The sequence below is a fragment of the Thermobia domestica genome, chromosome 10 (genome assembly GCF_964235325.1).
Source record: "Thermobia domestica chromosome 10, izTheDome1.hap1.1, whole genome shotgun sequence".
In the NCBI taxonomy this organism is placed as follows: domain Eukaryota; kingdom Metazoa; phylum Arthropoda; class Insecta; order Zygentoma; family Lepismatidae; genus Thermobia; species Thermobia domestica.
In genome coordinates, this window is record NC_137463.1 from 160,687,393 (window position 1) to 160,700,411 (window position 13,019).

Sequence of the window (13,019 nt, forward strand, 5' to 3'; positions counted from 1 at the left end):
TCTTGTGTTCTTTGAATGTACACTGAGAAAAGTTTTGTCAACGCCATTTGCCTCTTCAGGCGGAGATCAAACCGAAGGTCTGAAGCTGCTTCTTTTAGCAACCTACGCAAAGAAAGTACACGCTAAAAATACCTACGTTTCAAGAACACTCTTTTGGTTACTATGAAATCTTTGAACACTGTATTGCAAAAATATCTCAAAATATTTTTCGTTTCTTTTCTTTTAGTAAAGATCAATCTCACAATTGGATTATTTGATGCACAACACCAGCCAACTGACAAGATGCAATTTACATTACATATACACATATTGATAACGCTTGTCTCTGTAATTCTTGCTGAGAACTTGAAAGAAATTAGTGTGTATACTGTATTTTTCGGTACCAAATCCATGTGTATCGTTCATTGCGAGAAGCTAACTGAGTTTTCATACCAATTCTGTTACTTTTGTTTCCTTTCCTATTGCATATGTTCACTATGTATGTTTTCATTTATGTTTCATAGAAAATGATAAAAACTTTCAGGCTATTAACATGTTCCTGTTTCCATCTTTGATGAGCTTGATCTAACAGTTTCATCTTTACTTCTCATTACATTTCTAGTTCTAGTTTCAAGTAATTCGATTATCGTTCTACATTTGCAAAGGGACTGCTCAATTCACACAGTTTCTTCTAAATGAATGACTAATTTCACATCTCACTTAGAACCCGTCTTATGCTGTAACACACCATTTTAACTACATAACAAATACAAACACAACCCACATACAAAGTTATAATATATATTTGCTGATACTTCCTTGATGGTAAAACAAAGAACATCATTGTGTAAATCATAAGCTAGACTGTAAATTGACATTTTATTATGTGAATATACTTTCGAGGAAACTAGTGAAGTAACTAAATAATAATCGCAAACAATTTTTAATTTAAATAAACACGATATAAGAAGTAGTTAATTATATGAAAATGCACTTAAGAATATCCAATAGGAATCCACGAACTTGGCCTGAAGTTAATAAACAAGAAGAAGATGGTGTTAAATACCTTTAACTTCGGCATGTTTACAAGTATTCCGAGACCAACAATATTTATATTAATAGTTTGTGTGATCATATCGAACAAGCAAGCAAATATTCTGGCAATTGGCCGTCGTACAAAATGCTGATTTCCTATCTACGATACAATGGCTGTATATCATGTGGAAAATAATCGGTACTTGTTATTGGAGCTCAGCTGGTGGTAAGGCTTCGTCTCACACCTACGCGATAAGGCTTAAGACCTGAAGCCTAACAACCAAAGTACTGTAGGCGTATAATGAAAAGAACACGTAAAGTTGCCATGGCGGCAGGGGGAACGTGTGATATCCTGCTGAAAGTCAGGGGTCCGTCACAATAACCAGATAATGTTGAAAGTTAGAATTGATGACGTCGAGAATGTACGATGAATTAGTCATACTCTCCTTATAGCTTATTGCCTTCTCATACCAGAAATTCAGGTGAAGGTTCTGAATGAGAGTTCGAACACACGCTAGGTTTTTTCTCTCACATGGATGTCTACAGATATGCACATGGTCGTTACTGCGCCCGAGATAGAAACGGCTCTCATCGTTGACTATCATTGCCCCTATCCCCTCGCCGCTATAGTCTCTCACCACCAGTAGCGTAACTAGTTTTACTGCGCCCTCGATCGATCGATCATCGATTTACTCATACCTGCCCCCTGCCCCACGCAATTCAGCTCCTGCATTATATATATATATATGTATATATATATATATATATATATATATATATATATATATATATATATATATATATATATATATATATATATATATATATATACTAACAGTATACAAAGTTTTTTTTAAGAAACCTAAAGTTTTTACTTATCTTTTTCCTAAAGTTATCACTACATGCTTGGGGGCCTCCATGAGGAGTAAAATATATAAATTAATCTCTAATGAAGCGCTTGTTTAAAGGCTGTGAACTGAAAATTTAAATTTCTCTCAAGACGAAGATTCTGAGTGCGTTCTTCACTCATTGCAGATAATGTATACGTTTCCAGTTCATGGTAATCCTGAATTCTCTCGTGTTGAACAACATGGCTTTCCTCAATGCCGCCTACAGAAGGGAAGAGATAAATACGTATTATGGAGCATTGCAGTCCACATTTTTAGTTAGCGAACCAAATATCGAAAAATGTCTCAAGTATATTTTTCAGACCTGCGCCCCTCTCAAAAATTCCTGGATCCTCTCCCGGTATCGGGTGTTGCCAATTAACTACTAATAGTCATAGCATGCCTTTTGAAATATTTTCAAACGTTCTTTGCATAAGGAACAGTTTTCCGTATTCTTTTTCTCGCCCTTGCGCCCTTTTACTGTGCTCCCTGGAGCAACTGCTCCACTCACTCCATTGTATTTACGCCACTACTCACCGCATCACCAAAGACTCTCAGCGATAAGCAGGTGCCAGGTGAATCATACTATTAATAAAAGAAAGCAGGGACATGGACTTTCCTATAAAAATCAATTATTAGGATTCTTTTGTCCTACTGCGTTGCCGGAGCTGCTTTAATTAGTTAGCATTTTCCATCTTGGTGAGGGGGTCCAGAATGATTCTTCTGTCCGGATGCTACCCGGTATGTTGCAGCAGCACAGGTAAGGAAGACTACTGCAGAAACACGTCACGACCTACGAAAGAAGTGATCTCGCAGTTCACTAGATTACCACACTCGAAGTCAATATGCGAAGTATTCACTGGTGTCTTCCAGGTAGTAAAGACACTATAATCAGTACACAACTACATTCACATTGTGACATTCAAACTTTAGGGTGTATACAGTTTACAGACACTACGATGAGCTGCTATCTATGGTATGAGGTACGTTGGAATCTTCAAACTAAAATTAGCTTGCCTTCTGTAGTCACACTGTATAACGTGAATCTGGTTCTAACCGAACATACCAGGTGCGTTCAAAAAGAAACCAAACTTTTGCTATAAAATCTGTATTGCTCATTTTACATCTTAAGCACTGTCCCTCTTCAAACTAGTCCCCTCTACTGGCAAAAAACCGTTCCCTATGTTTCTTTCATTTTTGGAAAGTTCCTGGAACGCAGTCTGCAATGGCGCGTAGGTTTCTTGTCGCATTGTTCTGGATCTCTTCTATGGTTTGGAAACTCGTCCTTTCAAAATGGAGTTAAGTTTGGGAAACAAGGAAAAGTCTTAAGGAAGCTTCCATTACTACATGCAGTGGGAAGAAGTTCCTCATGGATTTCAATACTGTTCTGCTTCTGATCGTCAGTCAACGAACGTGGCATGAATTTTACACTGGCACGACCCATCTTATTTTTTCATTCAACATTTGATGGTGTGATTCAATGCCAATGCCCACTTCGTTACTTCTCACTTACACGAGGATTTCCACGAACACTTAAACGACGATTTCCACTAATCATATCACGAACTCTCTCAAAATGGTCGTCATCTGTTGATGTGGAAACAAACTCAATGATTTTGAGTACCGAACTGCAGTGTAATACTGCTTTTTAAAAAACGCTGATATGTATGTAGGTATGTTGGTTCCAGAATAACTGTGGAACATCTAAAGCAATTTTGCCAACTTGGAATACATGTAATATAGAATCTAGAAATAAACACACTGAGGGTAAGACATCCGTAGCACCTCTAAGATGAAAGGGAATGACTATATAATAATCAGAAAGAACCTATATTAGTGCCGAATTCATAGTTCTTGGTTTCGCTAAGATAAATAGGGAAACTCCCGATGGCGTACTGGAGACGAGAGAACCCTAGCTATCCTAGGAGGCAGGGTGGGGTAACATGTAAAATAGTCGAAATCGACCAATATTAGGGTCGAATCCATGGTTTTCCGGGTAGCTGAGACGAATAATGACATTCTCGATGCCATTTAAGCCAAGTTCAGTCCTCATCGGCATAAGGGTGAGAAGGAATAAAAATGAAATGTCCAAATTCACATACATTAGTTTGAATTCATAGTTTTTGGATCACTAAGGTGATTGGTCACAGTTCAGATGGCATTTAAACCTAAGATTAAGCAAGAAAGGACATGTCAGCTGGCCCAGATTGACTTCCTGAACTACACTAGGCATCAACTCCCTATAGTAACTCTTTAGCGATATCTCCAATAACTAAAACGTGGAGCAAAGACGGCAAAACTTTCTCTCGATGACAGATACATATCACTGTTTGTTATCGTATGACTATTCGTTCATCACAAGACAGGACATTGCCGAAAGTTGTCAATACTCCCGGTAATAAGGAAAACATTCCTCTTGGGATATCATATGTTGATATATCTCTAGTCAGAAAGCTTGAAAACATCTTATTCTAACCTATGTTCCTTTACGAAACGATCTCAATGAGATACTCCAAAATGTACAAATGTCGAGGTTCTATGAGACATTTACAAATATTGTTGGTACCTTGAGCGGTTCCTTACCAAGACTCGAAGTATTATAAGGTAGACTAGATCTTCTGATTCTGAGCATAACACAGGAAAAACGAAACAATTTTCACGTCAACGGACGGAGAAGACAGTATTTGCAATTCGAACGTCTCAGTCAAATCTTTACTTTGAACGCGTCATAAACTGCTCACACAACTAGAATTGTAATATATCATCTTGATCGTAAATTTAAGTTTGTGAATGATGAGATGAATACAGTGTTGCGTGACTGAATTCTACAATTAGTCTATTCTGTCCAAAATCTTCCTGAGTACGTTGACGTCTGGACTTTTTTCTATTTACACGAATTTTTAACTTTAGGCACATTCACTAGAAACTCAGTTTTTCTACTGTTGCGTTAAAATGATCTACAGCCTCATTCAACTTTCATGTTTTACATTCGTGTGTATCTACTTTCCTGGGTTACTTAATTAACAAACACTAAGATTATCGAAAACTTGACGAAATATTTAACTGTGATGCCATACTCCATACTTGCTGTGAGGGCCGGATATAAGGTCATTGGTACTTAGTCATTTGTAACAAAAAAACACAATAAGCTGTGTTGATTGACGGAAGAGTCAAAATCATTCTACAAGGAAAAATATTGTAATTGTTTTCCGTGATTTCCTGAGGAATTGTTATCCTGCATGTGTTTAACTTCATTTTCGAACCGTAACACTGCATTACTACACTGACCTTGGTATAATTATGATATCGTTCTGTAAAATAATATTTCACACCTAGTTTGTTTACAAAAAGTGCGGTCACGTTAAAGATATCCCTCAACTGTGGGCACTGAATAACGCTGTTATTTATTACACAGATGATCTTCAATGAAAATAAATATTTCATATGATTTCTTCAAAACCTATAATTTACATAATAAATTTTGATTTCGTTGTCTAATTGTTCTCACGAACTTTACTGGTTTCTCAAGTTCTTGGAGCTCATTCTGTAGAGATTTACGTCAGCGAAGCCCAAAATTAGCGTTTTAATTTGTCATAATAAGCATAGCGCAGCTATAATTTATTTTTGCATACTCTGCCGTGGTTTACGGTTCGCAATTTGTCCGAAGGCTGGAACATAATAAGAAACTGTGTTCCACTTCCCTCTCACTATGCTCACAAACTTTGTAATTAAATGAGTACGCTATGAACGTACTGGCAAGGACTTGCCTCATATAAAATGCAGTCGAATCTTAGGCGACACACACGTCCTGTTCACATGTTCCTTAATCCTAATCTACATCCCAAATTTTACGTCATTTTTGTCGTGACTTCATAGATAAATGTATTTATCAAATTTATATTGAATTCCACGTCCTCGAGTTAATATAAAAATGGATTAAGAAATTTATCCTACCGTAGGACGTTTATCATTGGTATGAGCGGTAATTCTTTGGTATAATTCTATCATTTTATTTGTTAATATCTGTGCCGATAGCATAAATTACCCTAGTATATTTACTTTATAACGTTCTGCTTCTTGGATGAATGGCTAACGTGTGCTTTTTTTGTGTGCTCAGCCCTCGGTGCGATTCCAGAAGGTACTTGTCTTGATCACAAATTTTAGCAATAAGTTCTTGATAGGAGCATTCGGAGATGACTTTAAGAAGTAGATTATGTCTCATATAGCTTTATTGCTAAAAAAAAAGAAAGAAAAAGAAAAAGAAAAGAAAGAAAGAAAGAAAGGAAAGAGAGGACTTAAGCTCTAATTAACCATCTAATTTTCACTTCAATTCCAGGTTCTCAGAAAAAGCCTAGCTTTAATACCATTTAAGGGCACAAATTTAGGTAGAAACCTTTAGGAAATGTCTAACAGCATCTATTATAAGAACAATTTTAATGTTTGGAAACATTACCAGATTTGATATAAACTGAATAAAATGCGGATGAAACATATAATATTTCAACTGAGTAACTTTGAAATAGGTTCTGAAGCATTGATCTTCAGATGTGTTTGGTTGTGGTTCTAACACCTTCAAGATTGGTTTCGAATAGGCTTTTTATTCTCTATATACTGTCAAATTGCATACTTTTTTGGTGGGGGATTTAGAGTCACTACTAATCAGAGATTGCGATACCTTATTTGTATATGCCTCTTATTATGTTATACACAAACTAAAAGTTCAAACTTCGTAGAATTTTAATTTTGTGAACGATGCTGAAATATTTGTTGTAATAAATGATATACTGCCTTTTGCTCAAACATTTAGTGACAGAGTGTTATACAATCTTTGTTCAGAGTTATTTAAGCAAAGTTTTGAGGAATAAGCTGCGGTAGAATTTTCATTTTAGCTTGTTAACATGAAACCTTTGAATTTTGAACCATCAGTTTGTAAGAAACATCGTATGAGGCGAATACAAATAGTATGTAACAACCTTTATGTTCTAATATTCAAAATCGCTTGCATTGTGCATTTTGAGAGACCATACTGAAAAAAATGAGTTTTGCACCCATTAATACTTTTGATCATGATCTCGAGACCTAGAATACTCCTTTTAAATAATTTGACTTAAACCCAGCTTTCATAGGAATAGGCATATTGTTTTTGGACGTAAACACTAACTTTGAAGGAAAATGAACCTGGTGAAGGCTGGGATTTTTGAAATGACTACGTATAAGCGGTTGAACTAAATATAAGCATAGGTAAAAGTTGTCTTTCTATCTATGAATAGAAGACACAATATTATAATGTTTGTCATTTACATATCACGTTAAAGAAAATCTCTAACGGCAAAATTCTGTTTATTTCTAATAGGTTATACAACGGTGGCAGTGAAGACTCTAAAGGAAGGAGCAAGACCGGAAGAACTCGCAGATCTTTTGTCTGAGTACCAGTTGCTGAAAGACGTAAACCATCCTAATGTTATTCGTTTACTTGGAGCCTGCACAATACCTGGAGAACCTGTCTACCTTATCATGGAGTACGCTGAACTAGGGTCGCTCAGGTAAGTAAATACAATATCTAGTTCATTTTGCACATATTTATTCAATCGCTTGCTTAAAAATAAAAGTATTATAAATGTTCGAGAACTGATTGTATTTCACTCAAGCTATTAAGGGCGGACGATTAGTCTTCCTAATAAACTAGAGAAAAAACTTGTGAGTATAAAACACAACAGTATCTGTAGTTGAAATAGAGGGGGAAATATCACATGCTACTGTCAACTTAATACTATATCCTCGGAAATATATATCGTTTTAGATAATTTTTTGAAGCACATTGAGTATTCTAGCTTTCGTTAATTTCAGTGTGAAATAACAAGTTTTTTGTCTTAGATATTTAATAGCATAGGGAACAGGGAAACACGTCAGAGATTTTGTACAAATGTAAAGGAAATAAACGTATCGTATATTTTCAATATAACGAAAGATGAAAATATAACTGTAACTGTCACTTGTTTGTGAAACATAGCAACCGTATCCAGCTGAATATTATGTAACATTTCTCACGCGAGAAATATATTTAGCCATAGAAAATGCTAATAAATCAGATATTAAGAAAAGTAAAAGTCAAATTCAAGTTAAATTTGTGATGTTATCTATGTCCTGGTTTCTACTAAAGCAACTTTCTGCCTTTGTTCTCATTAATTTCGTGGAATCTTATTTCTGAAGTTATTAGAAAGAGAGAAGTGTTCTTTTCTCATTTATATATAGCGCAGATAACCGACTAAGTAACCTGTTTGCAATCTCTTCAAAACGTAGATCAACGCAAAATGAAAATGATAAGTTGATGTTAAACTGATTAAGGATGATACCATTAAGAGACTATGAACAATTATATCTATAAATCTATTTAATTTGCATAATTGAGTTTTTGAAATTTCTGACATTAGTAATATCATAATTCTTGCAAGAGTATAAATATAATGACTTGCTTATCTTAGAGGTACAATGGTTATTAAAATACTGGAAACACCTGAAGAAAACTCAACTTACTTGAGTAATACTGCTTGAAACTACAATTAGTCTAGAGAAAGCTCTGATTTGTCGTGTAGTGGAGACATATAAGAATCGAATGGTTTCCAGAGCAAAATTGTACAATATTGCATGCAGTGAAGCACTCAGTTCCTTCAGCAAAGCTTGAAGAGGGTATTAACTTCGTAATCTGAGCTCGGGAATTAACCACAGGGGGTTCATTAATGTTGGTGTCTGGAGCTTCACCAGGCCAAGGAGCTGTCATACTTATGTTCTTGAAACCATGCCTCAATAGGTCGGACGAAACCATCGGGCATCAATGCTGCCGTCGGATGGAAGATAGCTCGGACATGTACTGTTGACAATTAGTGAAAGCGTACCTAACAAGTCAAAACAAACGGCCGGAAATGGTCAACAGAAAAAGTGTCAAACACCACGCTGACATCGTTGGACTGCGTATATTTTTAACGGTCTGTCAGAAATTGAGAGAACTTTGCTGGACGCCTGAACTTGGCACCATCAAAATATAGTTTTTTGGGTCTCTGCAGAGTTCTCCAAATGTATTAAGTAGTTTCAAAAGAGGTCTATGGAAACCGCATGTCATACTTTTTGAGCAGGCACTACAGAAGTTGTATAGCGACGGGATTATGAGGTTGCCAAAAAAAATGGCAGAAAGTTATGGATCAAAATTATGTATAATCATATGTTTTCATAATGTTATTTTGAAATCACAATAAATGAATTCTCAACTTTGATCTCCAAAGGTTCAATACGTTTTAGACAACCTGATATTACACAACCACTTTCATCATCATTTTATGAATAGTATTGTTTGAAACCTCCTCCCCATCGACTTATTTTTGACAATTTCAGTATTTTTATTCATAAGCGGAAGTAAATGAAACAGTCGTCTTTGGCTATTTAATTTCAAACGAAAAATCTAAATTTTCTAGTACAACTTTCAAAATATATTATTTTAAATTTAGAGAGTTGGCATTCTTTATATAGTTTTTTTTTTTAAAAAAAACAAGATTGAGCATGGGATGAAACTGTCATCATCTTTTAGCATTTGCTATAGATAGATATTTTTCGTCTTGTAATCTGGCACAGTCATTTCCAACTCGATGCTCCATGACGTCAACAGTTTGCTGCTCGGACAAGCCATCAGTCAGAGCAAGGAGGAGGCTAAATACATAATAAAGCTTTGATATGTGGTGGCAGGCAAACAAAACATAATTGATGGTTTTGAAAATACATTCCTCTTGATTCATAACTAACCGAACACTACTAACTTTGTTTTATTCCATTCCATCTATTTCGTTCCCTCCTCTTTTTCTCTCAATCAGTTTTCTTTCTCCTGACTCTTAATATTAAAATTCGTGCATACGTCATGGACTGGGGAGTTCGAAATGAATGGTCTAACACATACAATGATGTCAATCGTGCTCCAAAACACGTAACATGCAGTCTCATTAGAAATTACCATAAAATTCGAGGAACATGAAAGGAATCTAACGCAATCTTGTTTCTTCTAATTTTCTTTGCAAGTTACTTGTACCAAACATTCATTGACAACAGACAGTAAGGCACTCAGCATATCATCATGCACATTTGTCCGTATATCATTAAAAAGCCATATCCAGATCTTCGTCATTGAACATTGTATTTATAATGTGCTTTCTGTACTTCTCAGAGTTGGCTAATAAGCCCAATTCATATTCCTCGAAGTCATAAAATATAAATTACGTGCCATTTCACCCATGCGGCAAATTTATTGATTCTAAGGTAGATTACGTTTATATAGCAAGATGCACATAGAACTGTTAGAAGGTTAGAAGGTTTCATGCCTTGTCCCAAAATTATACTAACTAGGCAAGCATGTGCATTATTTTGATTCTGGTACTGAAATAGTGATCATGGTATAATATTTGTACAAATAACTTATTTTGTGGGTGGCCTACGTATTTATAAATAGTCAGCTTGCTTTGTTATACATCTGAGTAAAGAGCTGTAACTTTATGATATTTGCATGATTAAGTTCTTGATTAATAATACAGTAAATACGAAATACACATTATACACATATAAACTTACTAGTTTTTCTTATTGAAAGGTGATTTCAAAATCTTAACTGCATTACTCTGTGTTATTTAGTTTGAATTCAAACCCGGACAATATGCCATTTAGCAATAACTTTCTCGATGCACACAAAAAAGCACTCTTTCCCTTGTAACAGCTTTCTACATTAGTACTTGCTGTTGTTTAAGCAGTAAGTTTGTTTATTGAAGTTCAACGTCCCTTTATGAGATCAAGGCTATGTGAGACGTGGATTTAAGTTTATGGTGAAATTTAAACCATCGTAATGAGTTCAAATCTCAATGGTTTCTGAACGGGTATCGAACCCGGGACAAGTGTACTGAAGGCATGCATGAGCCACCAGACTAGTGACAAAAACAGTTTAAGCACTCAAATAACAAGGTTGATGCCGGAAGTACTTAAAACCAGCTCGCTTGAATGCGATATAATATAATGAAGAACAATCTATGTAGTGAGGGTTGCTTTTACATAATGGTCTGCCTACCCGCTTACTGCACAGCATTCAAGTCCCAATAGTAATTCGGAGCACACGTTAATAGTAGTTCCTCTCCGTTGTATACTTGCTATTGCATAAGGACCTAAAACACAAAAGACTCAAAGATAGTTAATGAAACTGAGTAGATTAAGTGACTTACCTATACTCATACCCGAAATGAATACCGTTACTATTGATATGAACTTTCAAATCTTATAATAATAGCTTGTAATATATTATATTCTTAGTGAGCACAACTAGAATCATAATGACAATTTCTATGGGAATTTCGCATGTAACGTTTAGAAAGAACTGTCTCCAACCAAAGTTATTGCTCTGAATCTAAATTGCATTCTTTATATAGCATTTCGTGAGGAACGTCTCGTGTATAAACGATGCAATTTTTAGCTTCTACGTCGTTGATTTCTATCGTTCGTTTTACTGTTGAAGATAACCCAATCTAAAATGGGATTGTAAGATTAGGTCAGCTAATTTTAAAGCTATTCAGATTTAAAAACCGAGAATAAATTTATTGATTCCTTTCCACTCTCTTCTACTTTCAGATAATCTTCTTCGAATGATGTTACCATTTACTTTCTTCCTCTGTTGGCTATACATTTTATTAGATTCATTAGTTTCCTCTTCCTTAATTAAATTGTCCGGAAACATATTTGCAGGAAATGACAATATTTCTCTAATTTCTTTCAAAAGACTAATTTTAGATTCATATTTAACTCTAATTTAGAATGGAAATGCTTATATTAAAGCTGGTTTAAATCTGAAATTAAATTCAGCAGAATGTTAATATTAAACTATAATATAATCGCATATATTTTATCGAGTATATTAAAACAGATTATAAAAAAGAAACAAATAAAAATAGATGTAAAAGGATCCTCTAAACTAATATCAAATACGTGTATTATTTCCCAATAAGATAATATGAGATTTTGTAACATTAAGTTTCTCAGAAAGTTAAAGTTGAATGTTGTTTATGAAAGTTTTAATTAACTTTGAGAACGTAATTAAATAGTAATTATATAACTCTGTTTCTATCCGTATACATGAAGTATGACAAATTTCAATTGCATTCAATTTTCAAACTGCATTATTATCATGTTATTTATACATTTGTAACTTATTAGAATAAAATGAAAGGTAAAAGTTATCACACGATTTTTTTTATTAGCTTATGTTATGCCACAGTGTAAACTTATAATGAAATTTGAACGAAATTATAATAAATATTCTCTGTAAATCTCCTATTAAGAAACCTAACCCTCAGACCACAATTTCTGAGTTCTTCAGAAAAAATGTATAATTCCGTACTTTAGGATCAACAATGAGCAATCTATTCACAAAATACTCCATCAAAAATTAGAAGTTTTTGAGAAAATCCTTCTAACAAAACTACTACCGATTTTTTAAAATAATACAAGGAAATATTTTGTAATATTGTAAAGTATTGAATAAAATATTTGTCTCTGAATTATAATCATAATAGTTAGAGTCTTTCCTAATAATATAGAGATTTTGATTTCCATTCTTCAGTAAACTAGCCTTATTTTTCGATATAGGAGGCAAATTCAAATTACATCGCGTCGAAAATAAGTTTAAATTTGTTTTCAATATGTTAAATGATATGGCCTTTATGCTTCAGTACAAACAAAATGGACAATGTCCAAAACCTCTTATGCGGCAAATATGAATCACGAAATGTGTAAATCCATTGCAATGTCGATTTATGTATCTTATCGTAACCATATAATTTGATATGTCCTTGTAACTTGTAATCTGACAGATACAAATCGCTTAAATTTCGTACCTTGCAAATATCAATAGGAGAATATTTTTGACATAATCTCCAATACAACTAGCTTAACAGTGATGCCAACCCAACATCAAGTTTTACTTTTTCAAATGGCACTACTTCAGGTTATTACATATTTTATATCTACATGTAAAACCAAAACTTTATGTATCACACTTTTTATGTAGTGATGCAAATCAAGGGCACTACAGTATCAAAATCA

The 13,019-nt window shown here is 34.4% G+C and overlaps 1 protein-coding gene across 1 annotated transcript in view; it reads left to right on the forward strand.

The window, feature by feature from the left end:
* Ret (protein kinase receptor Ret oncogene) overlaps positions 1-13,019 on the forward strand; it is a 707,216-nt gene that overhangs the window by 651,747 nt on the left and 42,450 nt on the right. The window contains exon 13 of the mRNA XM_081728674.1: positions 7,255-7,444. Coding sequence (XP_081584800.1) covers positions 7,255-7,444 — 190 coding nt within the window. The remainder of the gene's footprint in view (positions 1-7,254; positions 7,445-13,019) is intronic.